The 12,615-nt window shown below is 45.2% G+C and overlaps 1 protein-coding gene across 8 annotated transcripts in view; it reads right to left on the bottom strand.

The window, feature by feature from the left end:
• Positions 1-12,615, bottom strand: part of GPAT2 (glycerol-3-phosphate acyltransferase 2, mitochondrial) — a 61,159-nt gene that overhangs the window by 28,405 nt on the left and 20,139 nt on the right. For all 8 annotated transcript variants that reach the window (XM_077304997.1, XM_077304999.1, XM_077305000.1 and 5 more), the window contains exons 6-9: positions 11,491-11,631; positions 7,145-7,244; positions 3,983-4,119; positions 1,935-2,034 (exon numbers count right to left, since the gene is read on the bottom strand). In XM_077304997.1, coding sequence (XP_077161112.1) covers positions 1,935-2,034; positions 3,983-4,119; positions 7,145-7,244; positions 11,491-11,631 — 478 coding nt within the window. The remainder of the gene's footprint in view (positions 1-1,934; positions 2,035-3,982; positions 4,120-7,144; positions 7,245-11,490; positions 11,632-12,615) is intronic.

Genomic DNA, 12,615 nt, shown 5'->3' with positions numbered 1-12,615 from the left:
GCAAAGCAACGTGGCCAGTGCCTGCTGACATATCAGAAGACAGCAGGGTACCAAAACGGTCGTTGTCAGAGGAGTTTAATGCCTTCCATAGCTTTTTGCCCTTTCTCCAAACACAAATTATGCCAGATTAAAAAAAAATGTCAAACAAAGCGGAGCAATATTATACAGATGCGTAATTTGCATTATTTATACAAAAATCACAGCATTTGGCTTGCCTAGGCAAAGAATTTGGGGCTGCGTGGGCACAAGATTGTAAAACTTTTGGCATGAAGAACCCACAAACACAGCTGCCCACAGCCTGTCCAGATGTTCAGGAGAGGCTATTGCAATTGTCTCTCTAAACATGGCCAACAAAGAAAGTATTACACCATCCGGGCAGTGCTGTGCCTATCTTACTCTGCTTCCTAGGGGCATCTGGTGGCTGGGGATGAGCCTTCCTATTTAACATCCAAGTAAAAAGAAAAACATCTTATCCATAAAAAAAATCTGAAGCAGTTGGAAGCAGTCAATGCACAACCCAGGGGTGCCAACCAATACACAGGCAACAGGCCCCATCAGCCTGCCACGTGGAACCGCCAACAGGATTTCATCAGCAGGCCTCCCAGGCTGATCAAACGAGGCGGGAGCCTGGCTGCGCAAAGGGGCTGCTGCCATGCGTGGGTGGCTGTGTTTGTGCTTTTCCCAAGGTGTCTGGAAGGGGAGAAGGAAATGATACCCACAATTTGCAAACACAATTGTCATTTTCTGGCTGAGACAGCAAGTCACGCAAGTTTTCAATCTGCTCTCAGTTGCAGAGAAAAACACGAATGGATTTGCATTTTTGCTGAAGAGAGCATGCACAGTAAATTGAGACTGATCTCTTGAACGAGAGTGGTCATTCTGTGGACCTCCCCCTGCTTGCTTCTCCCCCCCCCCCAAAGCAGACTAGAACAAATCACAATGAAGTATGAACCCTCTACACACATACACAAACACACACCCGGAGGACTTGGTGAGATCAAGCTTCACCAAGTCTCATTTCCTTTCTAATGACACATAATAGGTAGAAATGATATCATATGCAGCTATGCCAAGATTGCAAAAAAGGCCAATTTTTGCACATAATGTACGTTTTCATCAGGCATGGGGGAGACAGACAAAACATTTAAGATCAATAAGACTTCATTTAAAAGAACATTTTAAATAGAAACAATTTAAGAAAACAAAATTACATTGCACAGTTCCAACAATTCCAAGAAGTTACTGTGGAACTCTACTTGATGGAGCAAGTCCAGCCGTCATAGCTGTAAAGGTAAAGGTATCCCCTGTGCAAGCACCGAGTCATGTCTGACCCTTGGGGTGATGCCCTCTAGCATTTTCATGGCAGACTCAATACGGGGTGGTTCCCCAGTCATTACCGTTTACCCCCTCCCCCCAGCAAGCTGGGTACTCATTTTACCAACCTCGGAAGGATGGAAGGCTGAGTCAACCTTGATTGAACTCGCAGCCCCATGGGCAGAGCTTCATACTGCATGTCTGCTGCCTCACCACTCTGTGCCATAAGAGGCTCTTTCTTCATAGCTTTACGCTGGTCAATAACTGTAATAAAGTCTAATCCTAAACCTTCATAGTTGACCCTCAGGAAACCTACACTCAGCAAGCTTGCTGTAAGCACTACGAATTCTATAAACAATTAAATTACGTTCGACCTACTATCTGTCAGCAAATACTCAACAGTTATCGCCCAATCCATATTCCCAGGTCTGTGTGAATTTTTAGAAGTGACTTCAAAATATTGTGCCCAATCTTTTCCTCTGGGATAGTCTTCCTTCTCCAGCACCATCCCTTTATCCATCCATCATCAGCATCAGTATGGAGTTTCAGAATCACAACTGTTCACACCCAACAGCAATCGGGGCTTCCATTTCTTCCAAAGGTAAAAACACTCAACTTACTGAAGCCAGAACAGCTCTGGACAACACTCCCATCTGGCTATCTGATACCTGCTCCACTGCAGGTGGCAGAAACATCCCTCCTAAGCGAGTCAGCAAAGCCCTAAACAGATATGAGCAGAGCAGAGAAGGATCTTAGTTCATTTTGAATCAAAACCACCTAGATGTATTTTGCATTTGCAAGAACTGGATTTATGCAGTAGAAAACGCAGAAGCTTTTAGCCTTGTCTGCCTTGAGATTAATTTGAAAACACCAGGGCAGTGGCTGGTAAGAACTCTCATTGGCTGGAAGGAAGCCCGGAATATCTTCTAGTGACCAAGAAGCAAGAGTCTCAGTGTTCCAGATGGCCAGCAATAGAATCAGTTACATAAATAACAAGAAAGAAATCTAACAGTAGAAGAACGTGCACAACTAACTAAAATCAGATTATTTTTTGCAGAGACAGAATGTGATGTATCTTAGTTCAGTTTTTTTTAGACTTATGCCTTTATATTTGGAATATTTCGAGACCTGAGGGAAGTCAAGTCCACTCCCACATCTGGCCACCTAAGAAGCTGAATTCTACTTCTTTGTGTGCAGAACATATTAAGTAAATTTAGCACATTATTAAAATATTGTCATTTCACTTAATAATGCTTACGAAATTTGATTTATTAGACACAAATGCCATTCAGTATCAGCAGAACTGGTAAAAGCTTTTTCAAGACAGTGCCACCCACGCTAATTGCAAAAGAGGGCTGGAAGAAACTTCCATGAGAAATCAAACAGTTGGCAAATCTACGGACCGGTAAAAAGGGCAGGGAGAGAAAAAAATAAATCAAGCATGGAAAAGTCCCTGTCCTCAATTACTGCAAGCCCATCAGAAACACCAGCCCCTTTGAAAAGCACTTGTTTTCCCCTGGTTCTACATAAGTAATAGTACTGCACAGACTGATGTTCATCAGGTAGTCCTCTCTGCAGACATCCATGGGTCCCTCCAGATGTCCATGGATCTATGGTCATGTCAACCCACCCACCCCGAAATGGCCAATGATGGGCCTGGAGGGGATGGGAAGGGGAGTGGTCCCAAATGGGAAGCTATGCTTCCCAACCATATTCTATACCAGGGGTAGTCAAACTGCGGCCCTCCAGATGTCCATGGACTACAATTCCCAGAAGCCCCTGCCAGCAAATGCAAATGCTGGCAGGGGCTTCTGGGAATTGTAGTCCATGGACATCTGGAGGGCCGCAGTTTGACTACCCCTGTTCTATACAATCATGCCACTTCTGGGGTTTCTCAAACAGTAAAAAATTTGAGAAAGGCTGGTATAGAAGCCTGAACCACCAGATGCTTCCCTGAGGCATTTTTAGTTATCCCCTCATTTAGAGGTGTCTCCACCAGGCTTGCTGGTTGCTAAAGCCTTTTCTCAAAGGGCAGCTTTTAAAGCAGAAACCTCCATTACTCCTTGCTGGAGGTGTAAATTGTTTGCAAGGAAGGCATTTGGTGACATTATGGGCCCGCCATGAGGCAAATGTGGGAAAGGAAATGGTTATCCGCTCTAGCTGTTTTTCCACTACTCCCTGGACATTTTTTAAAATTGTGTTTTTTCAGCCATTGTGATAACAGAAAAGGATAACAGAATCTGAATGAATGAATGAATGAATGAATGAATGAACATTTTCATTCTTTGCAAGGTGCAGTGTCTGAAAGCTTACTGTTTTTGTGGTGGCTAAGAGAGGATCGAAGGAAGACACATGCCCCATGGGCAGGGGAAAAAACTAATTGAGGGAGGAGAAAATTACTTGTGCTTTTATGGACTCTGGAATATTCTGTAGTACAGTTTCCACATGAGATTGAAAAAAACACAATGACAACGGTACCATTCTAGCAGCAATCCCAACAGTCACCCTGCAAGGTAGGTCCATATCATTGTCATACTGCAGAGGACAAGGGTGGTTAAAAAAGGGCTTCGGACATAACTCTCTGGAACTAGTTCTATTAGTGAAGAGGTGGGGTGGCGGGAACTGGAGGTTTTAATACCTGCAGTTACAAATCCACTTTAATCCTTACCTGTGCTTTGAGGTATAGGGTTTATATTCCCAGCTCACCCTGGGCATGCTGAGGCCCTGAGAAACTAGAAGAAGTGGAAGCAACAGACCATCCAGCTCAGATTTGTGACATGACAGAAAAACCACAGGAACATCAGCCTGGAGACAGGAAAAGATGTGAGTCTGGCAAAGGAAGCATACTGACACCATATATACAGTGCTTGTAGAGTTCAACCAGACGATGACAAAATGTAGATTTACTACTTTGCCTTCCAAGAAAGCCCTGTACAGAGCTTTTACAGCAATGCAGAGCCTGCTTAGTGTAGTGGTTAGGAGTATGGACTTCTAATCTGGTGAGCTGGGTTCAATTATTCACTCCCTCACATGCAGCCAGCTGTGTGACTTTGGGCTCACCACAGCACTGATAAAGCTGTTCTGACCAAGCAGGAATATCAGGGCTCTCTCAGCCTCACCCACCTGTTGTGTCTGTTGTGGGGAGAGAAAAGGGAGGGCAAATGTAAGCCGCTTTGAGACTTTTTCAGGTAGAGAAAAGTGGCATATAAGAACCTACTCTTTTTCTCAAAAGGCTTCCTCCATACATATTCTTGCAGTTCACCTTCAAGGATCCGGTAAAACCACTAGCGAAAGGACTAAGCACGCACACTCAGCACGCACATCCACACAGAGCCGTGCCTGCACTCAGCCCCGTGCTTTGCTGTCAGGGCTGCATTATGTATAGTTGAATACAACACGCAGATTGCTCTTTTGCCTCTGCACTATTTAACAGGCCTACCCCAGACTTCCCGGAGAGACAGAACTAGAATGGGAAAGCATTCAGTCCCATTGTCTTCCCTTCCCAGAGGCATGGAGGTGGGGAATCTAGAAATCTGAAGACAGAACTGTACACTATAATTGGAAGTGAAAGTGGGAGGAGAGGGACTTCTTAAGCAGTTCCCATTAAACATGTTGTGCTAAAAACCCTCTCTCTCTCACACACACACAGTGAGCTTTTATCTCTGTGATGGAAAAGACAAGGACAACTGTATCTTTTCCCTCGCATGCACCGACGCAGACTCAGAGGGACATTTTCAATGGGAAAACGAGGTATCAGGAAGAAGCAGCCCCTCATCCCATGAGTCCATCTTGCTATTCAGTCACTCCATGAGCAGACTCCTAACTGCAAGTGCACATGCCCAGTGTGGAAATCTAGGGGATCCTACTGGCAAACGGTCCAGCCTGCTACCCAACTGGAATAGCTGTTGCCACAGGTACCTTGTGCCAGCTGAAGCTAGTGTAACAGTTGTAGCCCTTCCTAGAGAAATATGATCTGGACAATAAAACACGCTTGGCTTCCAGAGCAGGCTACTGTCATGTGTCCTTCAGGAGGCTGCCTTTGAAAAACTCTGAAATCCCAGTTGGTTCAGAATGTGGCTGTTTATCTACTGACTGGGGTTAGTTCTGGGTTTGACCATTAAAGCCTTTACATCAGGGGTAGTCAAACTGCGGCCCTCCAGATGTCCATGGACTACAATTCCCAGGAGCCCCCTGCCAGCAAATGCTGGCAGGGGGCTCCTGGGAATTGTAGTCCATGGACATCTGGAGGGCCGCAGTTTGACTACCCCTGCTTTACATGGTTTGGGATCAGAATATCTCCGAGACCCACCCTCCCTTCCGGGATGAACCTACCAATGTACTTAGGTCGGCTGAAAGGGCCCTCACTGATGTTCTGTCCCCTGTAGTTGGAACACGTGGCAGGGACTTATGAGGGTGGCACCAAACTCTGGAACTCCCTCCATTGGGAGTTGCAGGAGTCATGTGAGAAACATGGTTTAATATTATTTTTACCTGCAACTCGTTTTTTTTTTTTTAAATGTATGGCCTTTATTCGCTTGCAGTCTTTGGGAAGAGTTTTTAAACTGGTCTGTTGTAAACTCTTATAAGGTGCCTTGCCAACGTCACTGAAAGGTGCGATGTTTGTTTTTAAAATAAGGAAAAGAAATTAACACATGGGTCTGCTCAGATCAGACTTGCAAATAGAATTCATAACATTTACCATGAATATCATAAACAAAAGCTGCATCTGCTTGTTCCCCTTCTCCAGAATGTGCCAGCTTCTGCTTACGCCTCATCCCTCAATACATGCGAATGGGCCAAATATCACAGACAGAATTTGCTTCCCCTGCCTATTGTTATCCCTCCTGTCCTGTAAGGCAGGGGTAGTCAAACCTGTGGTCCTCCAGATGTTCATGGACTACAATTCCCATGAGCCCCTGCCAGGGTTTGCTGGCAGGGGCTCATGGGAATTGTAGTCCATGGACATCTGAAGGACCACAGGTTGACTACCCCTGCTGCAAGGATCCCCCCCTTCCCATTTTATCCTCGACACGGCCCAGTGAGATGGGCCAGTCACTCTTGCTCAGCTTGCCCTAAGACTGCCCTATAAGCCTCATGGCTGAGTGGGGCTGGTCTCTCAGGTCCTGGTCCAGCGTTCTAACCATTACACCACACTCTCATTTATCACTTCAAACATAATCATCCTGAACAAGGCCATTGGCAAATTCGGCTGTAAGTCGAAAGGTCAGATTCTCGTCACTTGAGTGAAGTGATGATCTCATATCAGCAGATGCAAACCACACTCCTTCAGGAATAACAACAGGTGTCCGCATGTTCCCAGCATCCTACTGAGCCCACTTGTTTTTCGGCTAGACTTTGCTTCTTCAGCAGGTGAAGACCCGTCAGCCGTGATAAAGTAGAAGAAAAAAGTCTCAAGCTGGCAATGGCAAAGTGATTTAATGTTCAAAACAATATCACAGTGTTAAAAACAATTTCAAAACGGATTCCCAGGTACTGTCCATTTTCGATACCTTCGTCAGTGAATTTTCAATATTGCAATAACTCAGTCTTCTCTAATAGTATTTTTATGATGGTTGGAAATAACTTGGTCTCTTATAATGTCTTGGGTTCAATCCCCAACTGGTCGCATCATATCCAAATCTGTAGGGGGTCTACTAACATTAACATCATCATCACTATGTATAATTCCTCTATAGCAGTGACTTCGCCATCGCCAGCTTGAGACTTTTTTCTTCTACTCAGACTTTGCTTTTTCCTCAGCATTCATCAGAACCACAGGAATGGGAAACCTCCTCTTCGGGACTGACTTGGGAAGATTGCACCCTCTTACCGTCTTCGCAGCCCTGTGCACCATTTCCAGTTGCCCTTTGTGGAGTATCACGTTGAGGAACATCTGGTTCAGGAGTTTGAGCAAAGCCCAGCTGCAAACCCTGAAGGGAGAAAGAATTAGAAGGGTAAGGGAAGAAAGGCTGGACAATGCAAGTGCGCCAGTTTCAGGAATGACTCCTTCAAGAGCTCCGTGTGGAAGGGGAATCAGAGCGGTTGGATTCTAAGGGAAGAGCAGAAGAGCGATAGATTGAGCTACAAGCATCATAACAGGTAAAGCTTACTGGACAGGGTACAAATCTTTTAACTCATAAGTAAGGTAGGAAAGATGCCTTCTCCCTCCCAGACACTGATGCAACCCTGGCTGGAGCTGAGCTTGAGGGATGTGGCACAGCGTTATGTATGGTGGGCCCATGGGTGGCTTTGCAACTGCTGAAGTGCCCACTGAGCCACAACATAAAGCAAAACCCACCATTCTTCAGTGTTTCCTCTGGTCAGATCCCTGGTCAGGAACAGGTATGTGCGTGAGAGTCTGTTACTGAAGATGCTGTATCTTTAACAGAGCTCTGGCAAGTTTCTCTAGCAGCAGCCAGACCCTGACCACCCCATACTGATCCTCTTTTCCTTTTTTCCCCCTGCAGAAAAAAGCATGCACTTCTCAACCTGATCGAAAAGAAGGGTTTTTCTCCCTAGTCGCTGAACAGAGAAAATATTCCGCTCAGTTGCAATGGGGGGTGTTGAGAGGACTGAAGAGCAGGGACTGTGTTTGGAGCACGGAAGAGGCTGAAGCAGGATGTGTGGGCCGAGGGACTCATTGCCGGTTCATGCCTGCAGGCACAGTGAAAACAATAAAAAGAAAACTCTTTCTGCTCAGAGAGAGAGACTAAGAAGTTTGCTTTGCATTTGTTTTTCATGTACTTATTTGCTCAAGGGGGAGAGAGGCTGCTACACTTTCTTCTCAGCATGCAGTGGTTAAACCCTCTTGACTCCCCCCACTCCACACCTTCCAAAGCCTCTGTACATAGACCCTCACGCCCTCCTCCTTTCTTTTCAGGGATTGCTGCTTCTGTGAATGGAACAGCACACCTTCAATGAACTGGCACCAGCACAGGAGCCCCTGCCATTTGAAGAAGCCGGCTGCATTACTAAACTGAAGTGCGCATGTGTGGCTCTCAGAACTGGGCCGATCAGGCATCCTGCAGCAGGCAGGCATGGTGGTGGCACATGGGTGCACAGGCTGTGGAGGGAGTATGGGAGCCAAACAATGTATGCAGGTGCCACCGCTACAAATTAACCCGCATTGAGGAGAAGGGAAGGGCTACTGAGCTGGGGCTCTAGACCTTTGCACCGAAATCTGCTCCTGCCTCTGCCATCGCTAAAATGGGATAGAACAGAGCACCTGCGTTAAGACAGGCATCACTATGTCCCATTTGGATTTATTTGCAATTAGCCAGTCCCATTATTTCAATGAGATTTAGATTTATCGAACAACATTATAGTTTCAGGTGGGTAGCCATGTTGATCCGAAGCTGATCTGATAAAGCTGATCTGACCGAGCAGTGATATCAGGGCTCTCTCAGCCTCACCCACCTCACAGGGTGTCTGTTGTGGGGAGAGGAAAGGGAAGGCGACTGTAAGCCGCTTTGAATCTCCTTTGGGTAGAGAAAAGCGGCATATAAGAACCAACTGTTCTTTGAGGGTGTGGAGGGTGTTGCCACTGGACTCAAACCTTGGTCTTTCAAATTAGCCCTCCCTGGCAACACCCGTTTCACCTTCTACATATAAGTAACAGTTAGTGACTTCTGTTTCAATATATCTGAAGAAGTGTTTGTGCATACAAAAGCTTATACGCAGAATAAAACTTTGTTGGTCTTAAAAGTGCCACCAGACCCAAGATTGTTCTACGTTATACTTTGTTGTGCCTTAGACAAGTTTTTGCTTTGCTTGCCTCTAGTTTTACTTAGTCGAATGGATGTTATATGCTGTCTGTTTGAACTGATTGTTGTATTCTGTGATCCACCTTGAGTCTCTGCAAGAAAGGCAGCCTATAAATGACATAAATGTCAGCTGTTTCATGCTGAATTTCAGTACCATAATTGGTATTTATACAGTGTCATTAAATTACATGAGACTTCCAATTAAGGGAACAGTTCAGTGAATTTTTTAAAACAAAACAAAAAACAAGAGAATCACAAAATTAGCTTGCTGCCAGATATCTCCCCATCTGCTTTGCAATTCCTAAAAGATTTAGGCTGCTATCTCTGGATATCTAGAAGAGAAAAAAGCAGAAAGGGAGAAAGGATACGAAAATTCTACAAAGAACTTACTTTAAAAAAAGACAGAGAGAGAGTCACATGGGAACCTGGCAAGAAGCTGCTTCCCCATCATCAACCCAACCCACACAGCCACTGCTTCTCAGATATTGCCAGGGAACAAGAGCTTTAGTGCTAATCAGCTCTTCCTCCGAGTTAACAGCACATGTGCTCCTCTTGGCTTCCTATTAGTTCCTAAAGTGTGTTAATTTGAAGCTGATGAAAGGTACTGGGTTAATAAGAACCCTCCCTTATGCTGTGGTTTTCATCGGCAGGTCTCAAAGCACTTCCCTTAAGAAGTTCACAGTCATTATCTCTCATTTTTGTTTAACAGATGGGGAAAGAGCGAGTGTGTGAATTTATCCAGGGCTGGGCAGAAGGTCATTTCTATAAGGGTGAAAAGAAAATACAAGTTTCTGCTTCCCTGTGCCCTATCCCAGGTGCTTCCAACAATGGCTAGTATATCAAATTACAAATGCAAAATGAAATGTCTTGCTAAATTAATTCCAGGAAAGAAATAGCAACCATTTAACTTCAAAGTCATGTACTATCTATTATGGTTGTTTTCAATTAATTTCTCCATAGCAGCTATCTCCATGTCTTTCCTCCAAAATTCTGACATTGCCGAGACCCCCTGCATTTATCCTATCTCTTGCTAGAACACTTTTAGCAGCTACTATAAGACTCACAGTAGGCAATTTCTCTCCTCCTTGAAAGGAAGACATTCAATGGCCAGCAGCACCTGCAGACCAATAATTTGATAAACTATATCCTAGATCCAGTTCTACAATCACTTTACATAACCACAATGCCACTAACCATCTTTTAAATGTCTAGATCAGGGGTAGTCAAACTGCAGCCCTCCAGATGTCCATGGACTCCAATTCCCATGAGCCCCTGCCAGCATTCGTTGGCAGGGGCTCATGGGAATTGTGGTCCATGGGCATCTGGAGGGCCGCAGTTTGACTACCCCTGGTCTAGATCCATCAACTGCCTGCACACCGCTGCAGCGTCAATGCACAAGCAACCCCACACAGCAGAGATGGAACGAACATGCTCTGCTGGTCTGCAATCTGCCATGCTTGTAACCTTCCCTTGAGCATTTTACAACATGCCAGTGCAAAAGATCCTTCTGTAGTTCACACCAAGGCCTAACCAAAGGCAGAAGCCATTGGTTCCCCATATCCCTTATGTATAGATTCAAATGAGTAGCTGCGTTGGTCTGAAGCAGCACAATAAAATCAGAGTCCAGTAGCACTCTGGACAGTTGTTAAAAGTGCTACTGGACTCCAAATCCCTTATGTTCTCCACCTCACCCTTCTTCCCAGGAAATGTCTGGCAGCCAGTTGGCAAAAACAATACCATTTCCCCCACCTCCTTTCCATCATCATGTAATAAGCATATACCTGCACTGTGAATCAGGGACAACCATGCACTGCTAAGCTCACATCTGTAGTATTGAAATAGGTGTGATAAAAGAGGCTCATTTAATTGAAACAAGCTGCTCAATTAGTTTTTTGTTAGACTCCACACATGATCTGAAAAAAAGTCAAACGCTGTGAAAATGACTGCTCTGTCTCTCTCTCACACACAAACCTAGGGCCAAAACTGGAAAAACTATCCATCAGTGGTTTTCAGATTGGACTGTGTGGAACTCTGGTTCCTTAAAAGTTTATAGGTGAGGGGTTCCTCCATGAGAAGTGCATTCATAATGGCTAAGCATCCACATAAGACTGGTTGCCCTGAAATGAGCTACTATACACGAACACTGAGCTCGACTGCTCACTGGCAGTTCAAAGGGCAAAATGCAAAAGGCCCAAAAGACCAGGCTACTCAAGTGCGGGACCCTAGAAAAGATTCCAGAATGCACCAAGATTCCATGACACAATTCCCTGAAGACAGAAAATGTAGTGCCAATGGCTCCAGCCTGGGGATCACAGGATTCCTCCCGTATTCCAGTCTCCATTTGTATCTGATTCCCACAGCCCAACTCTACCAGAAGGCGGCACAGTGTACTCTTTTCTCTGCAACACCATACCTCAGTAGGAAAGGGGAGAGGGAGGACTGTATCTGGCAGAGAATCCTGTGAATGTCTTTCACCCACTGAGCGACAGACACACTGGCCACTGGCGCGTCTCCTTTCCCTTGGGACACCTTCTGAGACACAATATCCTGGACCCTAGGAAGGAAAAAAGAAGACAAAAATTGTCTGAGAAAAGACACTCAAGCAAAGTCATAAAGGCACAGTGTGTGTTTGCACTGTTATCAACATTGATGGGAAACAGCAGTATAGGCACTCTGGCTACAGCCAGCAGCCAGATGAAAGCAAAGCAAACACTGGGAGTAAGGTCAGCAAATATAGGCATGGTGCTGGTAAGTAAGTAAGTAAGTAAGTAAGTAAGTAAGTAAGTAAGGAAGGAAGGAAGGAAGGAAGGAAGGAAGGAAGGAAGGAAGGAAGGAAGGAAGGAAGGAAGGAAGGAAGGAAGGAAGGAAGGAAGGAAGGAAGGAAGGAAGGAAGGAAGGAAGGAAGGAAGGAAGGAAGGAAGGAAGGAAGGAAGGAAGGAAGGAAGGAAGGAAGGAAGGAAGGAAGGAAGGAAGGAAGGAAGGATCACACTTTGAACCTGGATGTGATTTAAGAAAAAAAAATATTTTAAAAGATATGACTGAAGGATTATTTGCTGCAGTATGCATCATCTTTCCTTTTCCTGATGTTATATTTTGTCAAATAGGCCCTATTCTCTGAGAAGACATCTATCATACACACAAACTCAGTTGGAGTGGCTCTCCTCCCCAGAACTCTGAATCTACTCAGCACAGAGACAGAAGAGGGAGACCTCCAAGACCCTTCCCAGTCTGAAAGAACAAGACTAGGCAGCTGAGCCTGGAATCTCTTTTATAGAAGAGCAGGTCACTGTTCAGAATACTGATTTTTCTGCTCCAGTGCTACTTCTCATTCACTATACTAAAACTGAGAAGATCTGCCATGAGTATCCAAACACCTTTCTCAACTTTCTTGCCATTGAGAAACTCCTGCAACGTTCTTCAGGCTTTGAGAAACCTCAGAAGTGGCGCAATTGTGGAGCATGTGGTTGGGAAGCACAGCTGTGTACACGCCCACCTGTGGCCCCTCCCATTCCTACCCTCCCTCCAAGCCCATCATCAG

This window comes from Paroedura picta, chromosome 12 (assembly GCF_049243985.1).
Source record: "Paroedura picta isolate Pp20150507F chromosome 12, Ppicta_v3.0, whole genome shotgun sequence".
NCBI lineage: Eukaryota > Metazoa > Chordata > Lepidosauria > Squamata > Gekkonidae > Paroedura > Paroedura picta.
Note: the sequence above shows the minus strand (reverse complement) of the source record. Positions and strands in the feature narration are given on the sequence as shown.